The 26,802-nt window shown below is 52.6% G+C and overlaps 12 protein-coding genes across 12 annotated transcripts; 5 read left to right on the top strand and 7 right to left on the bottom strand.

Annotated features, from left to right (window-relative positions):
- Positions 1–39: 39 nt before the first annotated feature.
- J4E87_010233 (uncharacterized protein) lies at positions 40–855 on the bottom strand (the record flags this gene model as incomplete). Its single annotated transcript, XM_049381807.1, has 1 exon — positions 40–855. The coding sequence occupies one exon, from the start codon at positions 853–855 to the stop codon at positions 40–42; it is 816 nt and encodes a 271-aa protein (XP_049228514.1).
- Positions 856–1,194: 339 nt separating this feature from the next.
- On the top strand, positions 1,195–1,823 carry RPS23 (40S ribosomal protein S23; the record flags this gene model as incomplete). The annotated part of the gene is made up of 3 exons (XM_049381806.1): positions 1,195–1,204; positions 1,315–1,563; positions 1,645–1,823. 3 exons carry the CDS (start codon positions 1,195–1,197, stop codon positions 1,821–1,823), a joined length of 438 nt encoding a protein of 145 aa, XP_049228513.1.
- A 457-nt stretch (positions 1,824–2,280) lies between these two features.
- On the bottom strand, positions 2,281–3,804 carry J4E87_010231 (uncharacterized protein; the record flags this gene model as incomplete). Its single annotated transcript, XM_049381805.1, has 1 exon — positions 2,281–3,804. The coding sequence occupies one exon, from the start codon at positions 3,802–3,804 to the stop codon at positions 2,281–2,283; it is 1,524 nt and encodes a 507-aa protein (XP_049228512.1).
- Positions 3,805–4,410: 606 nt separating this feature from the next.
- On the top strand, positions 4,411–6,023 carry J4E87_010230 (uncharacterized protein; the record flags this gene model as incomplete). The annotated part of the gene is made up of 2 exons (XM_049381804.1): positions 4,411–4,950; positions 5,001–6,023. 2 exons carry the CDS (start codon positions 4,411–4,413, stop codon positions 6,021–6,023), a joined length of 1,563 nt encoding a protein of 520 aa, XP_049228511.1.
- Positions 6,024–6,230: 207 nt separating this feature from the next.
- On the bottom strand, positions 6,231–7,295 carry J4E87_010229 (uncharacterized protein; the record flags this gene model as incomplete). Its single annotated transcript, XM_049381803.1, has 1 exon — positions 6,231–7,295. The coding sequence occupies one exon, from the start codon at positions 7,293–7,295 to the stop codon at positions 6,231–6,233; it is 1,065 nt and encodes a 354-aa protein (XP_049228510.1).
- A 5,074-nt stretch (positions 7,296–12,369) lies between these two features.
- Positions 12,370–13,889, bottom strand: J4E87_010228 (uncharacterized protein; the record flags this gene model as incomplete). Its single annotated transcript, XM_049381802.1, has 3 exons — positions 12,370–12,515; positions 12,573–12,801; positions 12,852–13,889. 3 exons carry the CDS (start codon positions 13,887–13,889, stop codon positions 12,370–12,372), a joined length of 1,413 nt encoding a protein of 470 aa, XP_049228509.1.
- A 603-nt stretch (positions 13,890–14,492) lies between these two features.
- On the top strand, positions 14,493–16,062 carry J4E87_010227 (uncharacterized protein; the record flags this gene model as incomplete). The annotated part of the gene is made up of 3 exons (XM_049381801.1): positions 14,493–14,587; positions 14,643–15,935; positions 15,990–16,062. 3 exons carry the CDS (start codon positions 14,493–14,495, stop codon positions 16,060–16,062), a joined length of 1,461 nt encoding a protein of 486 aa, XP_049228508.1.
- Positions 16,063–17,011: 949 nt separating this feature from the next.
- On the top strand, positions 17,012–19,174 carry J4E87_010226 (uncharacterized protein; the record flags this gene model as incomplete). The annotated part of the gene is made up of 3 exons (XM_049381800.1): positions 17,012–17,099; positions 17,311–17,881; positions 17,932–19,174. 3 exons carry the CDS (start codon positions 17,012–17,014, stop codon positions 19,172–19,174), a joined length of 1,902 nt encoding a protein of 633 aa, XP_049228507.1.
- Positions 19,175–20,450: 1,276 nt separating this feature from the next.
- J4E87_010225 (uncharacterized protein) lies at positions 20,451–21,092 on the bottom strand (the record flags this gene model as incomplete). Its single annotated transcript, XM_049381799.1, has 2 exons — positions 20,451–21,000; positions 21,046–21,092. 2 exons carry the CDS (start codon positions 21,090–21,092, stop codon positions 20,451–20,453), a joined length of 597 nt encoding a protein of 198 aa, XP_049228506.1.
- A 479-nt stretch (positions 21,093–21,571) lies between these two features.
- J4E87_010224 (uncharacterized protein) lies at positions 21,572–22,603 on the bottom strand (the record flags this gene model as incomplete). Its single annotated transcript, XM_049381798.1, has 1 exon — positions 21,572–22,603. One exon carries the CDS (start codon positions 22,601–22,603, stop codon positions 21,572–21,574), a length of 1,032 nt encoding a protein of 343 aa, XP_049228505.1.
- A 758-nt stretch (positions 22,604–23,361) lies between these two features.
- On the top strand, positions 23,362–24,154 carry J4E87_010223 (uncharacterized protein; the record flags this gene model as incomplete). The annotated part of the gene is made up of 2 exons (XM_049381797.1): positions 23,362–23,476; positions 23,532–24,154. The coding sequence occupies 2 exons, from the start codon at positions 23,362–23,364 to the stop codon at positions 24,152–24,154; spliced, it is 738 nt and encodes a 245-aa protein (XP_049228504.1).
- Positions 24,155–24,528: 374 nt separating this feature from the next.
- Positions 24,529–25,572, bottom strand: J4E87_010222 (uncharacterized protein; the record flags this gene model as incomplete). Its single annotated transcript, XM_049381796.1, has 2 exons — positions 24,529–25,061; positions 25,134–25,572. The coding sequence occupies 2 exons, from the start codon at positions 25,570–25,572 to the stop codon at positions 24,529–24,531; spliced, it is 972 nt and encodes a 323-aa protein (XP_049228503.1).
- Between the last annotated feature and the right edge of the window lie 1,230 nt (positions 25,573–26,802).

Genomic DNA, 26,802 nt, shown 5'->3' with positions numbered 1-26,802 from the left:
TAGTGTTCGGGATAATTCCCGCTCAGGCTGCGCGTCGTTTCAAGTAACACTCGCAGTGTCCATACTGTCTTCACTCCCGTGTCCCCAGATCTCTTTGCTCTCGCTCTCAACCCCCCTCATTGCCTTTGCAACCTCTTCCAGTCTTACAACGACTTCTTGCACACCCTTGTTCACCTTCTCAAAGTATCGGTCGTTCTCTTCTCTCCTCTTCCGACTCAGCTCGATGTCCTTCTCTGTTTCCTCCTCCAGCTTGATCCGGTCGAACAGCTTCTCGCCTTTTCCTGACCCTGCGCCGTCATGAGGATGGTTCGCAAGACTCTGGGGTTGCAAGTCGTTCGCTTTGCTGTCCTGTGACTTCTTTTGTTGTTCGGGTGTCTGTTCGTCCTCTTCCGAGCGCGCCCATGCTTTCGCAAGTTCTATCTGCGCTTTTCGCAGCTCATCTAGTGCTCGAGAGTGTTCAGAGCCGAAGACAGTCATGCCTGGGCCCTTGATGGCGCTCAGCTCAACCTCCTCCAACGTGTTTTGCATCTCTGCCCATATCGCTTCTGCGCGTGACGATGCTTCGGCATCTGCGGCTTGGCTGTGCTGTCTTTGTCGCCGTTGGAAGGGCGCCGAGGGGTTCGTGGATGTGAGGCTGAGGTGGTCGCCATCGTTGGTGGTCGTGGGTGGAAGAGGTCGCTTGTTGTCTGGAGAAAGGAGTGAGCGCTGGCGGACTAGAGGCGCCCTTGCAGGCGTTCGGACTTCGTGCAGCGATGTGTTGGAGGCATTGTGTGACGGTGGCCCGACAAAGAGCGCAGGCGCAGGTAGGCGATTAGTTTGCGTCTTGGTGACTTTCTTGTCGTCTTTGGAAGTCATAGTAGTGCATGCGCTGGGCGCGTTATGAGGCTGAGTTCCCGTGACAGAAATGTGTGAGTGTTGCGATGGGCAATTGTACTAGTCACTACGAATCTTGAAGTCTGTTGGCTTGAGCTTACGTGCTGGTGTTCATTGATGTTCCCGAGGTCTCCCCAGACGCGATGACGATGGCCCGATAAGATAAGATGGCCGTGCTGCGCTAACCCCTTCCGGGCCAACGCCGCTAAGCTGTGGGGCTTGGCTCTGGCGCACACTGATTCCAGCCGCTCTCGAAAATACTTCGACGTCCGCGATACTAACCACACTTCCCCCAGCACACCCGTCGTCAATACCGCAACCATGGGTAAAGGTACGCAGCCACTCCCTCCAGAAGCCCCCGATCGACGCGAAATGCACAATTCCACGCCTTCGCCGTCCTGACACGGGCGTATATTGGGTAGTTGCTCACAACATCATCAGGAAAGCCAAGAGGTCTCAACGCCGCCCGCAAGCTCCGCAACCATCGCCGCGAGGGACGATGGGCCGATCTCCACTACAAGAAGCGTCTCCTCGGAACCGCCTACAAGTCGTCTCCCTTCGGTGGATCTTCCCACGCCAAGGGCATCGTTCTCGAGAAGGTCGGTGTTGAGGCCAAGCAGCCCAACTCCGCTATCCGAAAGTGTGTCCGTGTACAATTGATCAAGAACGGAAAGAAGGTCACCGCTTTCGGTATGTCACTATGCGGAGATTGAAGAGGCTTCGGCGACGAGCCTGTGGCAACAATGAGAGCGTGGGCTAATAATCTGCCAGTTCCCAACGACGGTTGCTTGAACTTCGTCGACGAGAACGACGAGGTCCTCCTTGCTGGTTTCGGTCGTAAGGGCAAGGCCAAGGGTGATATTCCCGGTGTGCGTTTCAAGGTCGTCAAGGTTTCCGGTGTCGGTCTGTCCGCACTGTGGAAGGAGAAGAAGGAGAAGCCCAGGTCATAGAGGACTCGTCTGCAAGGAGTCAAGGAAGGAAACGAACGTGGACCACAAGCCCGCCATGAACGAATGATGGAATCCGCGGATCACTATGGGGGGTTACCGGAGTCTTTACATCGGGGTTATCTGTGCTTCTACCCGGCATATGAAAAGTCATGATATGCTGGAGAGTTAGATAGAATCTGACTCGTTCAAGCGCCCACTCTGTATGCGTATGCCATGGAGTGATGTTGGGTGCGTTGACATGCCGTTGAGGACTTTGTAGTGAATGTGATGAACCCAATACATTTCAGGTTTATATTGTCCATGATTCATTCATCGAGAAATAACAGTATTGAACACAAACCGCCGTGTAGTAACAAACTCCGACCAATGCAACATAGGAAAGAAGCGCCGCCGGGTATCTCAAACAAAACGCCAACCACCTATGCAATCTTAGCAATCCTTGCGTGTGCAGTCCATCTTATTTCGTAAACATGGCATTAAACGTGTCCTCCAGTCCAGTGTCCTTCATAGTCCCATAGTATTCATACTTGAGCTTCGGGCTGGCGAAGAGCTCAGCATCCCTCTTGACGTTCTTCGGTACACCGAAGCCATCCAGACCCGGTATCTCTCCCGCACCTCCTTGCGCCTTCTGGTCTCCTTTGAAGAACTTGGGTGCGTTTTCCTTGAGGGGAGGCGCCCAGACACTCGGTTTCCAGGGGTTAGGTTTTTGGTTGGCGCCGAGCGAGGGTGGCGGCGGTGCAGGAACCCGGTGACGGAATGGATTCGGGTCTGGTTTGGAGAAAATCGAGTGGGGTTCTCTGAAACGAGGGGGTGTTGCTGGCTGACGAGATGTCGTCTTGGAGAAATGGTTGGGTATAATCTCTGGGGGTTGTGAAGAGAAACGACTTCCAGAATTCTTGGTGGGTGTCCAGTCCATGTCGTCTGCGCCCAAGAATGTAGATCGCTGGGCATAGGGTGTGGTGACGTCGGTAGCATGTGTGGTGAAGGAGGCTTCTGAGATGGTGGGGGACGGGGGAAGAGGGGAGGACTCCTTGCACTGATCCATGCCATTTGCAAAATCGGGCGCTATACTATCGAAAACGCTTGCTTGGGGATGAGCTGGGTGGTAAGAGCCTCTTCTTGCCTTCTGTGCGCTATCGGGTGCGCTGGGTACGGGTTCGCGAGCCGTTTTCAGAAAAGAGGGCGCGGCGCCGTAGACTATGCGAACAGCCTTCCATGTCATGATAGACGAGAAGGTCAATATTCCGAGCATACACATATGTGTGTACCGAAATAGCGTCAACGTGTCGTTGTTGATGGTGTGACCTTTCCAGTAGTAGAGGGTTAGGAAACGAAGAGCCACGGCAGTAATTCGAATCATCCATAGTGACATGAGCCCGCGCATCCTGCCCGTAAGGCTGTTCGTCTTGAGTTTCAGCTTGGGGTTCCACCAGATTGTGAGAGCATCGGCGATAATCGCAAAGTTCAGCCACTTGAGTATCACGGGCGAAAGTACACAGATTTCGTCCATCCAGCATCCCGACTTTGCCTGAGTCCAACAAGTATCCCAGCTGAAAACTTGGTACGCCCGTATACCCTCATCCGGGCCCATGTACAGTCCAGCAGCATGCCAGACAATTCCTATTGCTGTGCTCACGACATAGGTCCACTTCGCCAGCGAAATGAACCTCAATGTCCACGCTTGTCGGTGGGTATGTACGGTTGTGCGCTTCTGTTTACTTGCTTCCATGATACGCGCCAGGTTGTCTGCTCTGGCAATATGGTTCGCGTTCCGGATCTGGTGTTGGACTCGAGGCAGACATTCGCTACAGACCTGCGGGTACCGGGTCTCGAGCTCGTCCTTGTAGTCCTCGTACGCCGCTAAGAATTGCCCATATGTCGGATCATCCTCTTCCGGAAGATACTCGCCCAAGAGCTTTGCGTAGAGGGTCTGGTTGCGCTGACATGTGTCGCAGAAGATGTCGTCACCGGGTACGGACATGGCGGGTGTTGGGGAGCGGGAGCGCAGGTGTTGGAACGAGGCTTGAGGGGCGGTCGCGACTTCTTCGATGGGCGGATCGGTGATGTTTCCGCGCTGGGGAACAGGTCAGTTGGAGAGGTTCGGGTGTTTATGCGGCAGAGTAAGTACTTGGTCGAAGTGATTCACGGCGTCGCATTGCGGACAGTGAAATGTCTTGGGTATTTGTGAGACAGTGTCGCGTGACAGTGTATTGCAGTAATGGCAGCGCAGTCTGCGCCGTAATAGCGCCATGGTGGGAAGACACCTGAAGTGGGTGGTGATGGGTAGGGTTGATGCACCATGTCATGGGCGACGTGTTTTGGATTCTGCCGAGGCGGCCACACCGCCCGGGCGCCGGCGCGGAATTTTGGCTCACCAGGTCGAATGCACTGTTCACCACTTCTGGAGGGACGACTGCCGACAATCCATCGCCGTGGAAACAACACCGGCTCGAACCCTACGACACACCGTATCCGTCTGATCTCCCCGGTCGTATCCGCCACTACACCCCTCGCCGCCCGCCATTCGATGGCTCGGTAGTCCGCAAACCCTCGCATCTCTATCTCCACCGCCGCCATCCCGCCCACCATGAGCCAATTGATCGTCAGGCCGGGGCGCAACGCCGCCCGTCAGGCCAAAAAACTCAAAGAGATCCGTAAGGTCAAAAACGCAATCCAATGGCACGAGCGGGAACGCAAGAAGCGCCAGGGACTCAAACAGGACAAATGGGAAATCAAGCGAGCCATCCTTGCGCGTAAAGGGTGGGAACAAGAGCGCATCAAGGGTGTCAGGAAGCATGCTCTGGCCAATGCAAAAGAGGACTGGAAACTTGGTCCGTTGAGGCCAAATCGCGCCGTCGGCCCAGATGCTGAGAAATACGGTGCCCTCACCGGCGGCCAGGTGCAGAAGCCTGAGATACCTATCGAGGCGCAGAAGAGCCGGAACGCTTTTAGGGAAAAGAAAGGCCTCGAGCTCGAGTACCCGCTGGTCGTGGACGATAAGAAATACTTTCCAATTGTGAAGGGTGATCGTGTCGTAATTCTGAAAGGAAAAGAGGCGGGCAAGGTCGGTGTGGTACGAGAGACCATAGATCGATCACACGACGTCGTTATTAAGGGCATGAACTTGGTATTTCCCGCCTAGCTGTGTCATCAAATTTGAGTGTTAACATTTGCCAGCAATACTTCGACACTAGTCTATTTAGTAGTGCTGCCGAAGAGATGGGACCCAAGGTAGAGAACGAGGTGCCTATGCCCTTGAGCAATGTACGTCTCGTGGTACCTGCCGAGATAGGCCAGGGAGACCAGAAGCGTTACGAGGACGTCGTGGTCGAGAAGATCTACATGGAGCGGCATACCACCGGCATTGATCCATACACCGGTACTGACTACGGGAACGACACAATACCCGAAGCACACCAATACGATCCTCGAACTGGACTTCCCATCTTCCATCGATACATCGCAGGCACACGGCAACGACTGGAATGGCCATGGGAACGTGTGGAAGGAACTGAAGCTGTTGGTACCACAAAAGAAACAAGCAAAGACAAGAAAACATTACTCAAAAAAGCCCTGGCCAAGGTGAGCCAGCCATTCACGAGCTTGAGTCGTTGGCGGAGCAAGAATAAGGAGGACCAAGCTCAACAAGACGCAACGAATGGCAGGAGCCCAGTCGACCTCGAGGCAAAATTCGCCGAGATTCAAAGGCAAGAGCAGGAACGATTCAAGTCTGCTGCTCCAATAAGCATAGACCCTGAGCTTCCTTCGGCCTATGACGTGGACACAAGACGAAACATTGTCGAAGGTTCGCAGTCTATGGCTTATACGCTCGTTGCGCCACCTTTCCCCGACACGATTGCGGAAGAACTCCGTAGCGATATCCACGAGTTCTCCATCAAAGCGAAGAAAGACAGGGACCCCGAAGCACCGCGTCCTATCAAGGTTGCGCAACACTCCGAACAGGGTGTGGTCGCGCGAGAAATTGCAAAGCAAAAGCACAGAGCGGCGCAGGCAATGAAGACGCCCATGCAATTGAGGTGGGAGCTTGAGCATCAGAAGAAGGTGCAGAGCCAGAAGGAGAAGCCGCTGGTCGACCAGGAGAGCTTGCTGGCGGCATTGGGTCAGCACATGCAGAAGAGTGCTACGAAGCCGTATCTGGGCAAGAAGCAGATTCCCAGTCAAACAGCAGACCTCGACTAGGATGGCTGAGACGATGGCACGACAACGCATCACGCCTGTGACACGAGACTTGTAGCATACCTTTTGTATATATAGCATGGATTGAAGCCGAAAACTCAGCTAGGCTTTCTGTGGCCTGTGGGGTATCTTCGCTGTAAATGTACATCAAACGCCTGCATCATGCATACCACGATCTCTTGAACCTCTCCCATGAAATTGTCCCTAAGCTCATACCAGAATGCCCCAATATTCCGCTCGTCCTCCTGCGCCCTCCAACTCCTCCCACTGCACCAGGAAGCGATCCACGACCCTTAGCAGCAGTTTCCCGCTCAGACTGAGTGTCTTGACTCGTGCAAAACTCTCCACGTACACCGTCTTGCACTTTCCTCTACTATTCGCGCCCTTGATATTGAAGAAGCGCAGTATGAGGCTTGCGAGGATAAGAATCACAGCCGTGGCTGGGCCGTTGGTGATGATGAGATCTGGGAGGTCGGCGGCTGCGGCTTCGTATGGTGTTGTAGGAGCTTGACCGGCGAGAAGTGGTGGTGCGCGGAGGAGAGGCATGAAGGAAGATAGGAGGGTGTAAAGTGAGGTGAAAGGCGTTGTGAGGAGTGGTTGGTGTATCTTGCGCGCGCGAGGGATGACGGCGATATTGTAGTGGTCTGGGCCAGTGCATACTGGCCTCTCTGCCCTCTTCTCTTCTAGCGCATGTGTTGTTCCATCTGCATCTGTAATCTCCATCACTGGTCTTCTTCTTGTGCCGTCTGGTTGCACCACCTCTTTCTCCGATTCTTGCTTTCGCAGCCGCTCCTTCTCTCCATCTTCAAGTCCTCGCTCAAACTCCGCTGCGCGTTGTGCTGAGAACGCATCTCCGCTGCTGACCACGTATGTTCGGTGTGTGTATTTCCGTGTGTCTAGATCTCGCAGTAAGTAGAACATTTCGTGTGTATGTCCGCCCGATCCAAGAACGACGAGGATACGTGTTGCGAGCGGGCGCTTGCGCAGTGGTGTAGACTTTGAGCGCGCATTTGGAAGTATGGCAAGCAGACGTAGTGTTGCCGCGACCAGCAGAGTAGCGAGGGTTGCAATCGCGAAGGAGAGCGTGTAGAGTGAGGACGGCGGGGGTGCCATGGTGGGGTTGTCGCGAAGGATGAAGGTCAGGTTGGGGTGAATTGTTCCCTCGGTCGCATGTGCCAAGCTGAGGAATAACGGGATACTGTGTCTCAGGTTGAGCGCAAAAGCATCGTTGTCGTGGCTGTAAACTTCACCAGGTGAAGGTACGTGTCGCTGCATTTGGCCAATCGTGGGGACCTCGGGACCACGCGAAATCACATGCTCCAGACTTGGCGTGAGGGCAAGCCAAACAACCCATCCGCGTCTGATTCCACATGTTCCCCAACATCGTAAGTTCACCATAACTAAGAATCATGTCTGGTAGCGCAAAAATTTACATTCACTCGTCCAAGTTCCGCAAATCAACGACATGAGGATGCGCAGGCACCTACAACATCGGGCATTTCGGGACACGAAATGCAAGCGGGCTTGCTGTTAGAGCATCGAATTTCATCTGTTCCCTTTTGGAGACCGCAGGAGCCTTTCCAATGAGCAGAACATGTGAACCCCGTAAAGAGGTTTTTGGAAAAAAAAACATGAAAACGTCCTCATTTGGTTTTGGACGATGAGACCTCAGGTATGGTCTTGGAACAAGCAGGGTAGAATAAGAAAGAGGAATTTATACCCATGTGGTCAGACTACCAAGTGTTGAGACGATTGGTTCAGGGGAAAGCATCCTGGTGATGTAACGGGAACTGAGGATAGAACTTCATGGAATAATGCAATGTTATTTTAGAAATTCCGTCATCTCCAGTTGCATTAAATATTCACATGGACTTTCTCTGCCATTCTTCTGGACAGGCGGACATCGATCCTACCGGAACGTTTTTTGAGACATTAATAGGTAGATACTACATAGTAAGTCTCGCACTCCGCACCATGAACAAGACAGACATCGCTTCCGAATTTTCATTTTCCCCGCTACATGTTGAGGAACAAGAGAGAGGAGAACATAGGTGGAGTTCCATACACCAAGAAAGCCGGCAGTCCATCCCTTCGGCTGTGCTCTTACATGGTGACTTTCGATACAGTTTTTGGAACAATCTTAACACATGGGTCCTACATGCCTTATTTTGGACAAATGACTACTATTGCGCAGCTTATATTTCCTTTGGAAGTCCTCTATACATCGATTATGGTGCACCTTTTATTGTTTCCAAATTTCTAGAATGAGTTGCTGCAAAGCACATAGAATGCGCTTGCATTTCTTTTGGAGCTTAGCATGAGAACGAAGATCCTATTTTATGAAGGGGTTGGGACCTAGTTTATTGCTTAATTATCGGAGTGCTGGTCCAGCGAAATGTCTTATTAGGACATATGTCTTTTGAGAGATCTATTGCCTTGCATTTGGTTGAAGCAGATCGGACATGGCATGTTCGCATAAGACTTTTTCGAAAATGCACCACATCGGTATTCCAGTCGCAGTTTTCGAGAAAAGAGTGAGTTGGAACATGGAACAATGTGAAAGCTTTGGACCGAGATGAATTTATATATACCACTAGCAATCCCAAACTAGCTAAAGCGACTAGGTACGCATGTCTAAAATCCAATATTGTGCGATGCGTTCTTGGGACTTGAGGAAAACGCCATTTACCGAGAGAGCATGTGTAAACACACACCGAACTCCGCTGCGACCAACGCCAAATGAATCAAGTCAAAAATTCGCGCGCTTTCGCCGTTACCTTCAACTTCCATTCGCAAGAATATCTTCCCAAACCGGCCAATAAGCATTCCCACTCGGCTCATCCATCTGCCAAATCAAACTGGGATTCCGCCTCATGACGCCCTCATACTCTCTTTTCAATACCACCAGTCTCTCACTCAGAACCCTCATCTCATTGACAACCAATCTTAGCTCTTTGCCCTCCACAGTAGCGGGCGATATCTCGCCCTTCAAATCTGACAACGGGCCAATGAGACGCGTGAGCGTGGGTGGCAGACTGTACCGAAAAGAAGCTTCGACCCAAGCAGTGACCGCAATACGAGAAGCTAAAAAGGCGCTTAAAGCGGGTAGGTAGGCGAGTGAATCTGCTGAGGAGGTTGTGGTATAGTGTGAAGATGGGAGTAGAGCACGGCTCAAATGTATCGGCCAACAAAGCGCTGCATACCGTAGGAAAGGCAAATGGGTATCGAAAGGCACGGTGCGGATACTATTCGCCCTCGAGCTGTTGTGTTGAGTTGGCATTGCCGGTATCGCGTGGGTGTGATTATCTCCGTCTGATGAAGATAGGGACTTGTATCCACTGTCTACCGACGCGCTTGTTCTTTGGCTCGCACCACTACTGGTAGGTATGGTAGGTGGCATGGCTGGACTGTGAGGCTGCAGGACGCCGAGAGGACGTTTTGGTATATCGCAAGCGAGATATGATAGACATCTTGCAGCAAGCTGACCATGGACGCTACTTGTATCGCAAAGACTGAACTCTGAGCCTTGTGATAGCGGGTTGAGAAGGTAATCGCGTATGGATTCGTGGGTGAAAGCGATCTCGTCGTTGACCACGCAGAGAAGACCACATGTCAGTTCCGGCAAGGCTTGTATGATATCGGTTGTATGCGAAGCCTCGGGAACGTCGGGTCTGTATGTGTTTAGAGCAGCGTGTAGTGCTCCCGGACACATGCGGTTGATCGGGAAAGACAGCCATCGAATTGTGTCGGCGATGACGCGTTTTTCTGTCGGCGAATGGCGCGCTAATGCGTCAAACAAAATACCGAAGAGCGCTTCCAGGCCCTGTATTGAATGCACTCCCTGGAGAATATTCAGCCGCTCGCCCGACGACAGTAGCGGCGACTGAAGGAATTTCATCAACATGTTGGCCCAGAGAAAATCCCCATCTGCCGTCCTCGCGACTTCCGACATGAGCCTTCGATCCATAGAGATACCGAAGAAGCCCTGATCTGCTAGGCGATTCATTTCCGGTACCACAAACTGATCGATAGCGACAACATTGTGTTGACCGGTAAGCGAGAGGATGTGAGGAGCATCTGAAGCCCATTTTTGATACTCAAGTGGTATCTTCAAATTCGGTCTGCTGAAGAGGATAACTCTTGTGTCAGATCCACGACAGAGTCTTGCTAACGATGCAAGGAGCGTATCAGTATCGCTGCACTCATCGATGCCATCAAGTACAAGGAAAGTGGGGTGCTGCCGAAGTAGGATCAGAAGAACATCGAGCACTTCATCAGAGGTGGCATGCTCTCGAAAGGACGTCTTCCGCAATAAGAGACTGACAGTATCCAAAGTTGATCGGTCGTGCCGACGAGCGTGAAGTAGCTGGCAAGCCATAGCCCGGAAGGCATCTTCAGATTGGTTGTTCTCAGATAGGAGATGATTGAAATGATAGCTTGCAGTGGCCGGCGGTTCGTCACACAGATCAGGATCGTCCGCTTCACCAGTTAGATTTTCAACGACTGAATGCGAGATGACGGTCTTCCCAAAGCCAGATTTTGCTGAACTTTCGTCAGTTTGTAGAAAGCTTGAAGTATGCGCGCGGCGACTTACCCTGTACAAACAGTACCCGATGTTGCCAGTTGCCGACTAAAGCTTCTTGGTCATTTGCCATGCTGCTATCAAAGCGCAAGCTCCTCCATTGGGCGTATGCAGCAACACGCAGGAACCAAGCGCAGGACTCTTGATACGGCTGTTGGATGCCGGGAGACCGGGTGGCAATCAAGGTAGAAGACGACAGCCAATGCTGTACTTTCTCCACTCTCCTCAAGCGCTTCGCCAGCCGTTGTTCATCTTGCTCCACTCGACCGTTGTCCATAACTCCGTTTTGACGTTGCAGAAATTCGACATAACTTCTGCGGTGCTGTGAGATGTCCGCGTAGTATTGAGTCTGGTTCGCAGTTTCTGTATCTAACCATCTCCTGTGCTGGCCTAGCCGTGTTTCAAGGTGGGCAAACCGGGAATCGAAGGGTCGCCATAGTGTCTCGCTGCGGAGGACGTTTGTACAAATGGTGGATGTACTTTGTGCTCCACGACAGAAGATACGATATAGCTCCAAGAACAGCTGTACAAGATCCGCATACACATAAGACAAAAGTGCAGCCAGATGACGATCTCCAGCCTCGCCATGGGACTCGGCTCCGTTACGCTTGCAGATGTTGTAAACTTCTTGATAGGGTGGTATGATTTGCGAAACAGCTTCAACTACATCGGCAATCTTCTCCAGGACAAGCACGCAGTCACCGCTCATCTGCTTCCGTATTAGTCCAAGATGTATGTAAAATGGACTACATGCATACCTTGAAGACTACACGAACGATTGCCCAGAAATAGCCTGCCCATCCTGGCTGCAATTCGACGCATGTGCCAAGGACATCGAAGTAGGGTGCAAAGGTGCGAATGAACAGTATAACCTTTCGACTGCATACGACTAATCTTCGGTCTGCCGACCCATTGCCAGCGGTAGTACGACGGAGCTCTTCGAGCAGAAGTGTTGAGCTGATACGATGATCGAAATGCTGACGATGTTCTTGCAGTATGGTGTTGTGTATTGCTTCTATGGCGTCATCAAAGAATGGATGGTCCAAGCTATATGTTGTTAGCTACATCCAGGCCGCCAGTGGTAGACTAACCTCGAATCAATCATTGCTACGTCCATGTTTTGAGCCTATTGCGACAGTTCTCGGATGGAGTCGAACTTGAGCGCAGGCGTCTTCTCTGTAACGAATGCATTGGCACAAGATGTTGAAATGCACGTTGGATAATTCAGAGCGACGTCCACATTGTAAAGACATGGAAGCGACAGGGGCAGCGGTGTGTTAATGTAATAAGCATTCAACGTGCTCGTTCTGATGGGACCCAAGCGAGAGCAATTACGGCCCTGCATGGAGCCACGGGAGAAGAAATGGGCGTCGTGGGGCTGAAAGGTCGCGGGAGATAAGCGGGATGTGTAAGAACATGGTGAGTGAGTACCCGTCGCCACGCATGTCATGCCCCGGACACAAGGGAATTGACAGGCGTGGGGGAACAGGCTTGAAAACGTGGGCGAGACGACAGGCCCATGCGGCAAGTCGCAAGTGGCAGATCGGAGCTGCATGCCGACGGGCGGGTAATCCCTTGTTCGTAATGAGTAAAAGAAACTCAAAAGGAACGTCTTTCAAGCGAGGCGTGGATCATGAACGAATAACATCTTGGGTATCTCCTCCAACGAGCTACATAGCCAACTGCTCGGCGCAACGGGTCTATAGTACAAAAAGTATTAGAAAGCGAGGTACTAGAGCGAATGCCACTAAAATTGTGGCTACCTGACTAGGCGGATGCGGGCATGCCGAGCCGAAGCGCAAGCAGCGCACGCACGTCGGTGACATACTGCAAGCCTTCGAGCAGCGGGATAAGATGCAGCAGATCGTGGTCTGTTGGGTCGCTAATCCAGCCTTCGATGGGAATGGCATTGTCTGGATGCACAATCAGTACGAGCACAAGTGGGCGCACTGGACGGAGGGTGAACTTACCAGGATGGAAAACGTAGCTCAAGGGGCTATTATCAAGAATCATGACTTTGCTGAGATCGGGCTCGACCTGAGCAAGGTCCTTGATGTAAGCCCCGTTGCGAACAGTGCAGTGCTGTCGATAGTACCTGCCTGCAAAATACTTGCGCTCCACCTCCAGCCAGTCGATGACGGGATCTGCGTACTCCTGTACCGAGGCGGTGAATATGATCAGATTGTACCACTTACTAACCTGGTCGTTTCGTTAGTGTGGCATCAAGCGTGCCTGGCTGGTGTGCGTACCTTTTTCAGAAAATCGTCGCAATACGGCCGTTTGTGAACATAGTATAGGAGCGGCACCTGGGGACCAATAACCTGCCCGTCGGCGCCGACGGATGCCTGGAGTTTGACCTCTACCATGTGGCCAGTCTGGAAGCGGCCGCCGTTGACTATGCTGTGGATCAATGTCTCATCGAGATCGATGATGAGCGTCTTCTGGTGCGGCCCGACAGCGGATACGCCTTTAGCGGAGTACGAGGGCTGGCGGCGTGGCACGAGGGGGCGCGGGGGTTGGGGCGCTCGTGGGAACTTGGTCAATTGTTTCGAAGACGCGGTTGCCGGCCCTGTGGGGGATTTGAGGGAAGCGGCAGCCTCGGAGGAGACGGAGTTACTTTTGGACGATTGGGCCTTCTTCGCGGCCTTGCGTTGCCTCAAAGCGTCCTCATTGTGATGTAGCGTGATGCGTATCGACCTCTTGGCCGGGGCGATTTCGTCTGCTCGTGCAGTCGCGCTGGATTTGGAGCGGGTGTGGCGCGACGGGCTGTCGGTGTCTGGGTCGCGTGTTGGAGATCGCTCGCTCTCCGAGTCGGACGTCATGGCGGTCGAGGTTGATGCTATTGACAGTGATCGCCTCGTGGGTTGTTTCACGACGGGCTGCGCGACACTCGAACTGCGACTCTTGCGCGTGCCTTTCTCGCTACGGTCCGGGGCAGCCGAGGCTCGTGAAGCGTGCGCCGCAACCTTTTTCCGACGTCCGCGAGTGAATGTCCGCGAGATGTGGTAGATCGGGGCGAGAAAGGAGAAGTGGCCATCCTCTTCGTAGTAGAAGGCGGCCACCAGGCATTGCCCCGTATAGACAAAGGGGGTTGCGAGGACGCCCACCACCGCGACGATGCCGTCGGATATGCGCGACGGATACAGCCATCTCCTTCGCCGCTTGGTGTCTTCGTAGGGGCCCTTCTGGGGTTGCTCGAGTAGAGGTGTCTTTTCGTCGTATCCGGATGCGACCGCTTCCGTATTCGAGGAGCCGGAGCCGGAGCCGTCACTCCTGTCGGCGCCCATCTTGCGCGTCTCTCTCTGTGCAGCTATTGCACTCGCATCGTCAGCGGGAGATGAGATCGAGGGCCGAGGTTGGAGAATGGCGAAGGACTGTGGGGTAGCCTAAGTGCTGGGTGCGCTGATGCTTATGTCTGGGATGACGGTAGGACCTCCGTGACGGTGATGGTGGGGCTGTTGGGGAGAGTGTGCACAGCGACAGCGCAGTCAAGATGCTCGTCCAGCACTGGCGAAACTAGCAGCAGGCCGAGGCGTGACTTTGTCGAGAGAAGACGGGTATGCAGCTAAGCAGAAGGTTGGGGACATGCCAATGACGAACCGCTGGAGAGCCCGTGCCCAATCGGAACGCTCAAAGCTCAATTTAGTTACGACTCACACATTCCCTCCACCAAGTCTTGAACAAGCAACGCTCCCCAACAGTGCCTTACAAACAAAACGCGCGTGGCCAATACTTTGAACCCCTAAAAGTACATTGGTTGTCGGGAACCCTTTCAAACGCACATAGACACCCGCAGAGTCATCCAGGAACAACCCCACCACCCCACATAACTGCCATATACCGTTCGAAATCTTGGGACGCTCGAGTACAAATCTGCAAATATCCCCACGATGCAGGGCGCGACGGTACAGGCGCCGGGTCTGTCAACCTACCTGAAGTCACTAAAGAGTACTCCAGTAGATGCCTCGGTGGAACATTTCATTTCGTGAGATATGACTTTCCGCGCAGCAGCGCAACCACAACTAATATTCCTACCTCAGACTTCTCAAACGGCGACAAATACGGAACTCGAGACCATGCGCCATTGCGACGACGGCCCTTCTTCTGCGCGTGGTGGGCGAGTTCAAGGGCAGGGATGCCGCCAAGCTCATTGAGCGCATAAAGCAAGTCGGCAGGCGGTTGACATCGGCGCAACCACACGAGGTGGTGGTGGGAAACATCGTACGGCGCGTACTGGGACTGGTGCGCGAAGTGGTCGACGAGCATGCCGAAGGGCAAACACCAACAGGCAGCGAGCCAGGCTACTCAACGCCACATGCACACGCGCAGCACGACTCTCTCCACAGACCAGCGCTCAACTCGAGCATATCCACATTCAGCCCTCTCCGGCATGCCGTTGCCGAACCCATGCCCACGAGCGTCTTCACCGACAACGCCTCCGACGTTAGCGAACCCTCGAGACGGCCCCCGTTGCTCACCTCGCACACCTCGTACGCGCCTACCTCGTCCGCTCCCCTCGTCCACTCGCTCTTTGGCCTCTTCTCCCAGCCAGCAGATACACCCTCAACTACAAGCACCCCTACAGGGCAGGCGTCGCCAAACGGCAAGAGCACGCTGACGGCACTCAATCTGGAGCGCCTCGAGGGCATCAACAAGAGCCAAAATCTGGACCTGAAGGGCGAGGTCATGGAGGGCATAAGAGAACTTCAGGACGAGCTCGAAACCTCAGACAAGCAGATTGCCGAAGTCGCCCTCGAGCACATCCACGCCAACGAAATCATCCTCACCCACACTGCGTCCACAACAGTCCAGAAGTTCCTTCTGTTCGCCGCACGAAAACGCAAATTCACCGTCGTACACGCCGAGACGTATCCCCACGACCACACTGCCACGCATGGCATCCTTCTTACAGGCAAGAAGCGAGAGGCGAATCCGGATGACGACGAGGACGACGACAAATGGAAGCCCCTTACCGATGCTGGCATCCAAGTCTACGTCATCCCCGACTCCCATGTCTTCGCCATAATGTCCCGTGTCAACAAGGTCATTCTGGCGACCCATACCGTATTAGCCAACGGTGGCCTGGTAGCCGCAGCTGGAGCACACATGATTGCAAAGGCCGCAAAGGAGCACCAGACACCTGTTGTCGTGCTTAGTGGTGTATATAAGCTTAGCCCGGTCTACCCATTCGACATCGACGAGCTGATCGAGCACGGTGACGCCGGAAGTGTAGTTCCCTACGACGACGGCGAGTTCGTCGACAAGGTCGATGTTGAGAACCCACTGTACGACTATGTTCCCGCAGACCTTGTGGATCTCTACATCACCAACCTGTAAGTCGCGATTTGAACAGCTCGATGCCTTGAATGCAAGCTAATGTCTTCTAGTGGCGGACACGCACCTTCATATCTCTACCGCATCGTAGCAGACCACTACCGCACCGAGGACATCACCTTGTAATTCAACCATGAGCCACGGCGTTATGATACCAGCAAAAGTTAAGATGGGGAGCAAAGTGCGCACAATAGCCCATGTTACATCATCTAGGGAAGGAAACTCTCCGCTTGCAATATGCAGTGGCCGAAACCAATGAACATTACTACAAACGTATCGCCCATTCAGCTCAGAGCACGTATGCGACCATCTTCATCATCGCCGACCCGTGCCCTCGCCCTCTGCACGACCAACTAACATCTCCTACACACCCTTCTTCCCAATTGGCGCGCGCCTTTGTGCCCCTCTGCAAGCACCCGTATCCCGCAGATCACCGACCCAATTCATTGGTCACCTAAGCTCTAGCAGTGTGCCCTTCGGCCATCTGAAATCAACGGTTTTTGTCAAAATTACCACGTTGGGCAGTTTGGCGGTCCGTCAGGGTGGGCCGGCGGGGCGGAAGGGCACAGTGGCGTTCTTAGTAAACAAGTACGGAGTCGCGATGTGCCCTTCGAGCCCTTGCGCGTGGGACTCGTCTTACTTTTGTTGAGATTTGGCCGTAGGCGCAGACACCTCATACCCAAAGCGCCTGATGAATCAGGCTAGTTCGTAGAAGCGGTACAATTGTTCTTCGCGTATTCTAGCTCCAGCTCCCTCCCTCTGGGGTATGCGGAAGAGGGGTCGATGTCCCCTCCACATGCTCAACTGAGCCTCGCTATCGCCATCTGCACTCAGGATTACGTATACACTTCCACCTCGATTGCGCGCGGAGAAATAACAGTATGCGACAAGTGCTAGCCGTTGCCCTCTTCGGAAGCTCCTCAAGGTGATAACGTAGGGCTTATCGTGGGTGCCGGGTCGGCTGTTGCTACATTACGTATGCGGGCGCGCATCTTGTGGAGCTGAGTTGATAGAGTAACACTCTGAACTTGACCGCCTGGCCGCAGAAGCAGTGAAGGCGTCGTCAAGGTGCATCATGTCGTTTCTCGAACTTGGGGGGTTGCATGTGTTCGTTACTGGGGCTGCCGGAGGAATTGGTAGTGCGATTGTAGATGAGTTTCTAGGTATGTCATGGTCTTGTGCCTTTGATGGTTGTCGGAGAGTCTTTACACATTGAGTGAAGTCTGCAGGTTCCATGGTAGGCTCGGGGTCTCTGTCAAGTCACCCTGCTGTGGAAGGCACGCTTTAGGGCTTCGGCCTACAAAATAAGGAATCAACGCTATCATCTCAATTGATATTTTTGCTTTCATGCAACCGTCACTAACGCCTGCATAGCACAAGGCTGCAAAGTCACTGCACACGATCTTCGTCCCAATCCTCTCGCCCCAACAAACCCCAACCTCCACTGCCTCCAAGGCGACATCAGTTCCGAAGCCTCCATCCAGGATTCCATATCCCGAGCTATCAACTATTTCTCGCAGCCTATCAGCGTTCTCTGCGCCAACGCAGGTATCACAGATGAATCTTCCAGCTATCCTATCTGGGATATGCCCAGCGAGCTCTGGGACCGCACCTACGCTGTCAACGTGCGTGGCACGTACCTAACCATAAAGCACTTTCTCAAATCCATTGAGAAGTCGCAAATTGATACTGGCAAGGAAGTTCAAAATGTCAGTGTCGTTGTGACGGGGTCCGAATGTGGAGTCTTTGGTCAGGCAGGTCATGTGGAGTATGCAAGTGGGAAAGCAGGGCTACAATACGGTCTTGTGAAGACAGTGAAGAACGAGATTGTTAGGCTGAATAAGAGCGCCAGGATCAATGCCGTCGCGCCCGGATGGGTGGAGACCAAGTTGATTGAAGGGAGGTTGGACGACCCAGGGGAGATGTGGAGGGAGGCGAAGGCTACGTGAGTCTGACGCTCATACTGACTCTCCGATATTTTGCTAACAATTGCAGTGTCCCACTCAGAAAAATCGCTCAACCGACTGACGTAGCGAGAGCAGCTGCTTTCCTGGCAAGTCATCGCGCTGCAGGTCACATCTCCGGACAATGTATATCTGTGGATGGTGGTATGGAAGGTCGCATTGTGTGGTCCGAGGAAGAAGTTCGCAAATCACAGGGAACTGCTGTCGAGCCCGAAACGCCGTCTCTCAACGCAACTGGTGAGGCCGAGATATTTGGTACCGCAACCGAAGGAGTCTCTCTAGCTAGCAGGACCCCCTCAGCAATGGCTATCCCAACCATGTCATCTCTTGGCAGCTCTCAACCAAAACAGAAGCCGAAGATCAAGATCCTGCTCTCTGTGGATTTCGACGCAGTATCGGGCTGGCTTGGTACCGGCCAACACCCCGATAATAACCTCGCGGACTACAGTACTGGCTTCTTCAGTGGCCACGTCGGAGTTCCACGACTCCTCAAGCTCTTCGCGAAGCACGGCATTGCGAACAAAGTAACCTGGTTTGTGCCGATGCATAGTGCAGAATCTTTCCCAGAAGAGTTTGCCGCCATCAAGAGCAGCGGCGCAGAGATAGGGTTACACGGTTATTGCCACGAAGGCGCCCCTCAGCTCACGCCCACCCAAGAACGCGAAGTCCTCGAGCACTGTATAAGTCTCTACCAGGAACTGTTAGGAAAACGACCACTGGGCTATCGCGCACCGCTCTATCAACTCCGCGAAAGTACCGTGGAATTGCTAGAGGAGTACTCTTTCCTCTATGACTCCTCACTCTCCCACCACGACAGCAAACCGTACTACCTCCCCAACCTCCCACCCATCAAAGCGCCAAAGTACACCGAAGAGGCTTCTGCGAAAGACTGGATGAAACCCCTGCCCAAGCCCAGTGCACCCACAACCAAAACCCTCGTCGAAATCCCGGCAAATTGGTACACAGAAGACATGACGCCGCTCCAGTATCTTCCCAATGCACCCAACTCGCACGGCTACGTCGACGTTCGCGTTATGGAGAACATGTGGAAGGACAAGTTTGAGTGGATTAGGAGCGAGATGCTTGAGGGTGATGGAGAGAAAGATGTAGTGGTTTTCCCGTTGGTCTTGCATCCGGATACCAGTGGCATGGCGCATGTCATCGGCATGATTGAGAGGGTGATTAAGTGGCTGAAGGCGTGGGAAGGAGACGTGGAGTTCTGCACTTATGAGGAGGCGGCTGGGGAGTGGAGGGAGAAGAATGCTGTAGAATGAAATAAGAAACTTGAATTGAGGCATCGAATTCGTCCGTTTCATAATTCCTTGCCCGGCCTACTCTGAACTCGTTCCGTCACACAGTCTAATGTTCATCGCCGCCTACTCCGATACTTTTGACGTTCAGCGTTTGGTACTAGAGCGAAAATCCGATCGTGCAGTTAGTCTAGGCGCCGTCTCTACACCGTCGTAGCCCTCAGATGGCGTGACGAGTACCACTGTCTTATCCTCAAGTGTCTGATCATCCATGATGACGAATTACGTGCCTACAATGCCCCGTTCAGCGCCGTCGAATTGCCACGCGAACTTAACGAGATCGTCCAGTCCACAGTTCAGGAACGGGTAGGAGAGGTTTTGCGACACTGGGGCGCGTGTGGGTGATGTGAGTTTGGTGATATCGGTCGTATCGACGAGAATGGCTGAGTGGTATCAATTAGCATGCGTTTTGCTCGAGAGTATGCTGGTTTCGTTTACCTATGTGAGTGCACTCCACCGCCTTCAGCTCAGGCGCCTCGAACGCCTCAATGAAAAATTCGTTAAGAAGCTGAGAAGGATGTCAGTTATTTGCATCTTTTGAGATGTCGGATCGAGGTTCTAACATCGCGAGGCATCCTTGCCGTGCAAAATATGGAAATAGTGTTGTCCAGTTGGTCGTTGTTCGCCATAGTGCACGCTGCTACCGATTTGGGTTCGCCCGAACTCGATCTGCTCCGACCTCGCTCTTCTGCCCACCTAGTCTATATCTTCGACAGTCGAAAAAACATATTTGGGGACTTCGGAGAAAGAAAGTCGATGTGTGTTTGTGTGCAGTGGACTACATTTGTTGCTATTACTTACGGCTTTAGCCTAAAGTTGGACGATCGTGTACATAGCAAGTGATCATCGATTGCCGCAACAGTCAGTATGTTTTGTATGATCAAGGCAACCTGCATTTCTATGAGCTAATGAGTAACTGAACAGCATCCATGCCGAACGCTATCGCTATCGGATCGTTACGAAAAAGCCACTAGTCCTCACTTCCGACCACCTTGTCCTCATATTCAGCATCTTTCCGGTATTAAACATCATCCCAGAAACAACTCCAGCTGCTTCGCATACGCCTCAAGCACCTGATAGAGATTTCCGTGACCAGCGTCAGTGTAGAGATGCAGTTGTGCGTTCTTGTAATTCTGCTGCACGCGTCTTCGCATTTGTTTAATCATGAACTTTTCATTGGTCGTCTGACATGTATCTCTGCACCGTCTCTATCCCAGGCCATCTACTCAAACAGGCTATCCTAAGAGTCGGCCTGAATGCGGACGCAAAGGTTACTCTTTCCAAAATGCAACTTCAGAATGTCGGCGATTGCACGGTAGCTGTATCCCCAACAATCGTCGTCATCATCAACATGATAGACTACGAGAATATTCTTCAGTGATGGAAGAAAGCCGATGTACATGCCTTTTCTACCCAAATTCCTTGGAGTCTCGTAATGGTAGATATCCGCGAAATTGCACCATCGCTCCACCTCGTAACCGCGCATCTGAATCGATTGGATTGAATTCCAACGTTCTGAGTTGTGAATGAGATAGCTTCCGCTCAACTGTTTTAGAACAAAGGTGCTGACTTTGAACACGGCCATTGTGTGGAAAGTTGAAGATGTTTCATGGCGGAGCTGGCGGCAGGTAGACAATAGTGCTAGACTTCCTCGGTGATTATGAGCATCAGCGTATAGACGCGGCATTCTCATGCAGACTTGAGTGTTTAAGAGTACCAGGTCGTAGACCTTGTTGCGGAGTTCGGCGGGGAGACGAAGGAGAGGTGAATCGCGCTGGTTCTTGGTTGTCCTGGGAGATCAGTAAGGGAAGAACCACAACGTTTGATTTGCTTACTTGTCCTCGAAGACACCCAGGTGTCTCATGACGGTATCGGCGTCCATGATTGTGGATTGGTTTGGGAGTGACGTGTTGGTCGGCAAGTTCAAAGATCGAAAAGCTGTAGGACCTGGGTGGGGACGAGCAAACGGAGCTAGCGCAAAGACAGGCAGTCTCACCTTGATTATCTGGAGCACAGTCACAACATTGGGCAGTGAGACGGGACGAACCCGAGGCGAGTAGATTCACAGGGATGACATTTTGTCTTCTTGAAAGTTCGCTTTACCGTCGGTGCAAAAGCAAGGCTTAGACCATCGGGAGATGTTCAAAGTACGCTACCACGGATTGGTTCTTGTGTTCGCGATACCTCCTTCTCGGAAAGACCTGATTGGAGAGGTGTAATACATAAATTTCTGAAGTCGTGACTCTTTCCATGACCGCAGTACTATAGGACGAGGTTCTCTGCGGAATGTGATTCGCAATCTTCCAATTAGCAATAACAAGACAGTCGCATGTCTACCAAAGTACTGTTCAGACCTCGTACTCACCTGTATTGGGCCATAGTAATCTCAAAACCTAGCGTGAGATGGGTAAGGAATTGGTGACGCCATCGAACCACATTATGGATTGCCTCCTCCTTCCACTCTTTCCACTGATGATCGTCTCCCCTGACTGCATGCAGTGCGCACCTCTTGACCTCTCTCTTGAGAGGATCAGAGAGCCTACTGGCGACGTTATTCGCGGCATACTCCCAAGCGATGGAGTTGCGATCGAATGTCTTATAAGCACACTGGATTTCGACGCGTAATCTTGCCAGTGACGCGCGAGGTAGACTTCTGAGGAACGAGAGTGAGGGTCGGTACTCGGTATCGCAGAATTCGTCACATGGCGGGACTTTGTGTTCCATTTGGATCTCAAGTTGCCGCAATGCAACCATGCGTGGGAAGAGATCAACTAGTGCTTTGCACTGCTCGGTTTCTGTGTCGAAGTGCAGAGTCTCGGTCAAGCCTTCGATTTGGCGAAGATTTACTACCGTTAGATTCACTACTGAAAGGAATCTCGCGCGGATAAGTGTGGGAGCGTGGCGTATCTTGACCCGTCGCGTGACGCCTTTGACGTGAGGAAACTTGTAGCGCATATCCAGGTCCATGTCAAAGCGAGCCAGATGATAAAACATCTCGGTAGCCTCCTGGTACATCTGTTTGCCCGTGCGCATCCACGGGATTTGCTCTTTATAAGTATCTAGAATAGGTCCCTTATGAATATGATGCGTTGCTCTTACCTGAGTCTTGCCGTGCATAAAGGCAGCACTGAGATTTCCGAGTGCGTAGCGATAGATCTCATCTCTGATCTCGCGTGGAAGGAGCTCAAAGAACGGACACAGCGTATCCCGTGGAATACTCGCAACGATAGGACCCCTGGAGGCAAGGGCATCGTCTCGAAGAGTGAGATGGCAACTGGATTTCTCGTCGCTAGGTGCGTCGCTCAGCATACTCAGGGTGTCTTCCAGATGGATCGGATAAGCGATGCGTCTCAGCTCTCGTGTGCTCGGCAAGCGTTGAAGTTCCAGGGGCATGTTGTGCTTCGAGGTGGTTGAGGAGGTGGTATTTCTGCGAAAGAAGCTTGTATTAGGGCTAAGAGCAGCTGGAGGGAGACAAGCGAGTCGCGTTGTGTAGGAGTAGCAATGGATATTCTTTTGTGAAGATAAGTAAAATCCCAGCGATGGTGGTGAAGAAGATAAAGCTCCCACCAGGACAAGAGATTAGACCGATTTATAGTTCAGCTTCTGTGCGAAGCCCCAGGCTGCAGTCCCAAAAACGGCTTGGAGTTTTCGCAATTGCCGTTGCTATACCTATGGAACGCGATATCTGGTTCAATCAGGCGCCAGCTAGGCCTCGTCGGAGGCACGTGAGACTGCATTGCATTGGTGGAGAAGATCTCGAGAGATATCAAAACGTTGAGCCGCCCATGATGGATGGAAAGTTACCCTAGCCGAAGATTCCTATAACGTAATTAGAGGAATGGAAGACGTGACTATCATGGTTGCAAAGTCGAGTGATGGAGAGGAAGATGATGCATGCAGGTCCAGCGCGCTAATTCCAGGGTCCAGGTCCAGATCTCCCCCACAAACGTCGTCATCCGTTCCGCCGACCCAAACAGTCCAACAACCCGGTTGCCTTGCCGCACGCGCGCAGGTAGCCACGAAAGGCCACCTTTCAATCATCCGGCCTCTATTAACACATTATCTCGTCTGATCGTTCCCTCCACAACATACAGTCAGCCCCCCGAATCCTTCAAATCTCGTACCAACTCGCGCAAAAGACGCAGAAAAAGATGGAGAAACTCAAGGAAGCCGAGACAGTAGCGGCGCAACGCTTGCGCAAGACGTTCAAGTACCCGTCCGAATCCGACGATGAAGATACCGTAGAAGCGGGTATGGACGAACAAGGTACCCTTCCCTCTCTTCCATGCCCAATCCCCGCCTTGCTGACAGAACTACACAGACCGCGCAGCCCTCCTCCAAACCCTCAGCACACACGACACATCCACGACGCACACATATACACTCTTCCTCCTCGCGCTACCTTTACTCCCCACGCTCCTTTACATCCCGCGGCTCTTCGCCCTGTCGACCCTCCCGATCAGTCTAGTCTCTATCGCGAGTCTGCTAGCAACAGCGTATACGTTATATTTTCTGCCACTACCGCCGACGCAGATGGAGCCAATCGATGGTGTGGACGTCACGCCCTCAACACTTCAACAACCATCGAAAGGGAAAGGACAGGCCAAGAAACCTTTAGGTGGATATGGAATCTACAACAAGACACCGTCGTGGGAACAGCCGACTGAGAAAAGTGTAAGGCGGCCTGTGCCGTACATCTCGGAAGAGGCAGCAGATAAGATAGCGGATTCTATTGTGCCAATCAACAGGGCCGTTTGTGGGCTATTGGCGTTGTATGAAGTCTGGCAAGGGCGTGGCTGGGGTGAAGGGCTCATGGTGGGAGGCGGCTTCTTGCCGGGCGTAATATGCATGATCATCTTGTGGGCGAGGACAGAGTTGAGAATCATCGACATGGACTCGTTGGAGAAGATGAACAAGGGTGCTGCACAGGGGAAAGCAAATTGAACACAGATAAGCTGCGAGTTTTGGAGTTAGGTCATGGGACGGTCACGATTAAGATACCCATCCAGGAATGCATGATCAGTCTTCTAGCTGTAATAACGATATCATTAGGTTGTATGTATTGGTGAAGGAACATGTCCGTGATCAATGTCATGTCGTGTCGAATGCAAGAGTCCAACGCTGCGCTGTACTATGCTAAGCTGTACCAAAGATGCCAAACCAACGCCGCGCTCGCTGAAAGTTACAGATTCCAAATTTCTCTTTTTGCGTAGCCAGCACTAGGCGTGTCATGGACTAGCATTTGGGACTTCAATGTCCGAGTCGATGTCTATGCGTGTAATGTGCTCGAAGAGGTTCGAAGTTGATGGAAGAGGTTCCTAACCACGCTTCCAGAACTGGTACTTCTTCTTTTGTGGCTTCTCATTCACTTCGCCGGCGACCATGTTGGTGTCCCTGATGCCGCCTGCCTCTGTGCCAGCAGCGTCCATGTGGTACGCCTTCTCGTTTCCTCTCTTCTTGCCCTTCTTGACATCTCTCCTTGAGGCGCAGCAGCAGCAAAGCCCCATCTGTACTAGCCATGCAAAGATGGCGAAGGCACTTGCCACCCACATGAAGGCGAAGAGGGTGGTGCCTATCTCTGCAGATATGTTCAGTTCAGCCACACCACCGATAGTGTTGCGGAAGATGATGAACATGACGGTTGCGATGACCGAGGCGACGGTTACGAAGAGGGCGTTGAGGAAGGCGAGGATTGCGACGACGAGGGTAAGCCAGCGCGTGTAGATGGAGATGGGCATGACGAAGATGAGGACGAAAGACAAGACCGTTGCGGTGAGGAAGAGACCGAACATCCAGTTGGAGACGAGATGGATAAGGTCGAGAATGTCGTTGATGTCGGCGGGAAGGTTGACTGTAGGCATGCATGTTAGTTACTCTGTTTCCGATGCACGATATCTAAGAATCGGGACGTGAAGCAACTTACTCGAAGCCCCAGCAAGAAGCTCATTACGCAGGATTTGCACAGGGTTGAACCAGTATAGCGTCTTTGGCTCACTGCAGAAAGTCACGCCCTCACCCGCGTATCCCTCGCAGAAACCCCATAGCCCAACTTGATAGAAGTCATGCAGTCCCAGCGTTTGCGCGATAGTGTTGATAAGAGCGAAATTCGGTACGCTGGCAGGCACGATGTGGCTCAGGTCGAGTCGAATGAAGTACCAATCCTTGATAACGGCCTTGTTGCGTACACCAGAGATATTGACGAGGATCAGGAAGATGAGTGTGATGAAGAGGAAGAAGGATGTGATCAGCGCCCATATTTTGCGCGTGCGAGTTGCGCGCTTAATTTGTTCTTTGCTGAGGTCTGGAGCGGTTTGCGTGACGGCGGTGTCGTCCGACTTGCGGCGACGCGAGAAGATGCCCATGATGGACGACTCGGGGATTTCCAGGCGTTGAGAGGGAGAAGAAGCAAGGCGTGCTGCAGCGGAGGATTGTGAGAGAAGAAAGTGAACAAGCAATGACAGGGCCTCAGACGAACGACGTAGAGAGCGCAGATCCGAAACGTTTCGTCGATTGAATGTCCAGGCCAAGAATGCCTTGAATCCGGGGCAACGCAATCTCCTACGCGCGTGCAGCAGCAGCAGTCGTGTATTTTATGGAGCCTGGTCGAAGATCGCGAGCTATGACGTACGGGACCCCTAACAGCAAAACTAGACACCGCAAGAAGGCGCTGGCGACGCGGCGCCCTTCTCACCAACGACACTCATCGGCACTAGGCCACGCGCCTAAGACACCAGAGGGCAAATCATTGCGCGCGACTGAAGCACCGGCGTGGCGCACGTTTGCTACGAGCAAGGTCTGGCCGGTACGCGCGTGCGTGGCTGGTCATGACGTCGCGCTGGGCACTGTTTACTGGTGATGGTTGGGGGTGGAGTTGGCTACTGTGTGGCTGTGCTTGCCCTACTGTGGTGTGGATAAAATGGAGGACAATGTATGTAAGAGTGAGATTTTCGCGGGTAATAGAGGAGCGGCGTCGATGATCTACATACGTGGATAATTCTCTCGATGATGGCGCAGGCGGATGCGGAAGGATGCGAAATTGCGCTAGGCTTCGGATCTGCGCGGCCAGACAGCAGAGGGGGCATCGCGAATCCACACTATTGCATGGCTCGACGTTGAGGCTCCTTACTAGACAAACTCGTGTTCGGGCGGCTAGCATCACTAGTTACGTCTGATGCACAACATCACGCGTGGCCAGGACGATGCGCTTGAAGTAATGTTTTTTCTTTCCATTCCTCTATGTGCTCTGCTAGATGTTCCACAATCACTCAAGTCTCCACGGTCTCCAAACCACCAAGCTGCCCTCCACATCTCAACTTCGCCATGTCGCAGCAACGCAGAAGAATAAAAATTAGACATTGGTAAACGCCAGCCCATCGCTAAACCGCCCTAGAAACGAGTAATCTGCCGGTCATTCGTTGCACAACCGCGATGGAGAAAAATAGGAAAGTGTACTAGACGGACCGTCTGTACAGGTTGTTGCTGTGATGTGAAGATGGAGAGTAGCCAACGCGCGCTGTGTCTATGCCACGATACCAAGGAAATCATCAAGGCCGCTAAAAAGCAGTGTATAGAGAACAAGTTGACATAATGAG

The sequence above is a fragment of the Alternaria ethzedia genome (assembly GCF_023757985.1).
Source record: "Alternaria ethzedia strain BMP 0044 chromosome Unknown scaffold_44, whole genome shotgun sequence".
Lineage (NCBI taxonomy): Eukaryota > Fungi > Ascomycota > Dothideomycetes > Pleosporales > Pleosporaceae > Alternaria > Alternaria ethzedia.
Note: the sequence above shows the minus strand (reverse complement) of the source record. Positions and strands in the feature narration are given on the sequence as shown.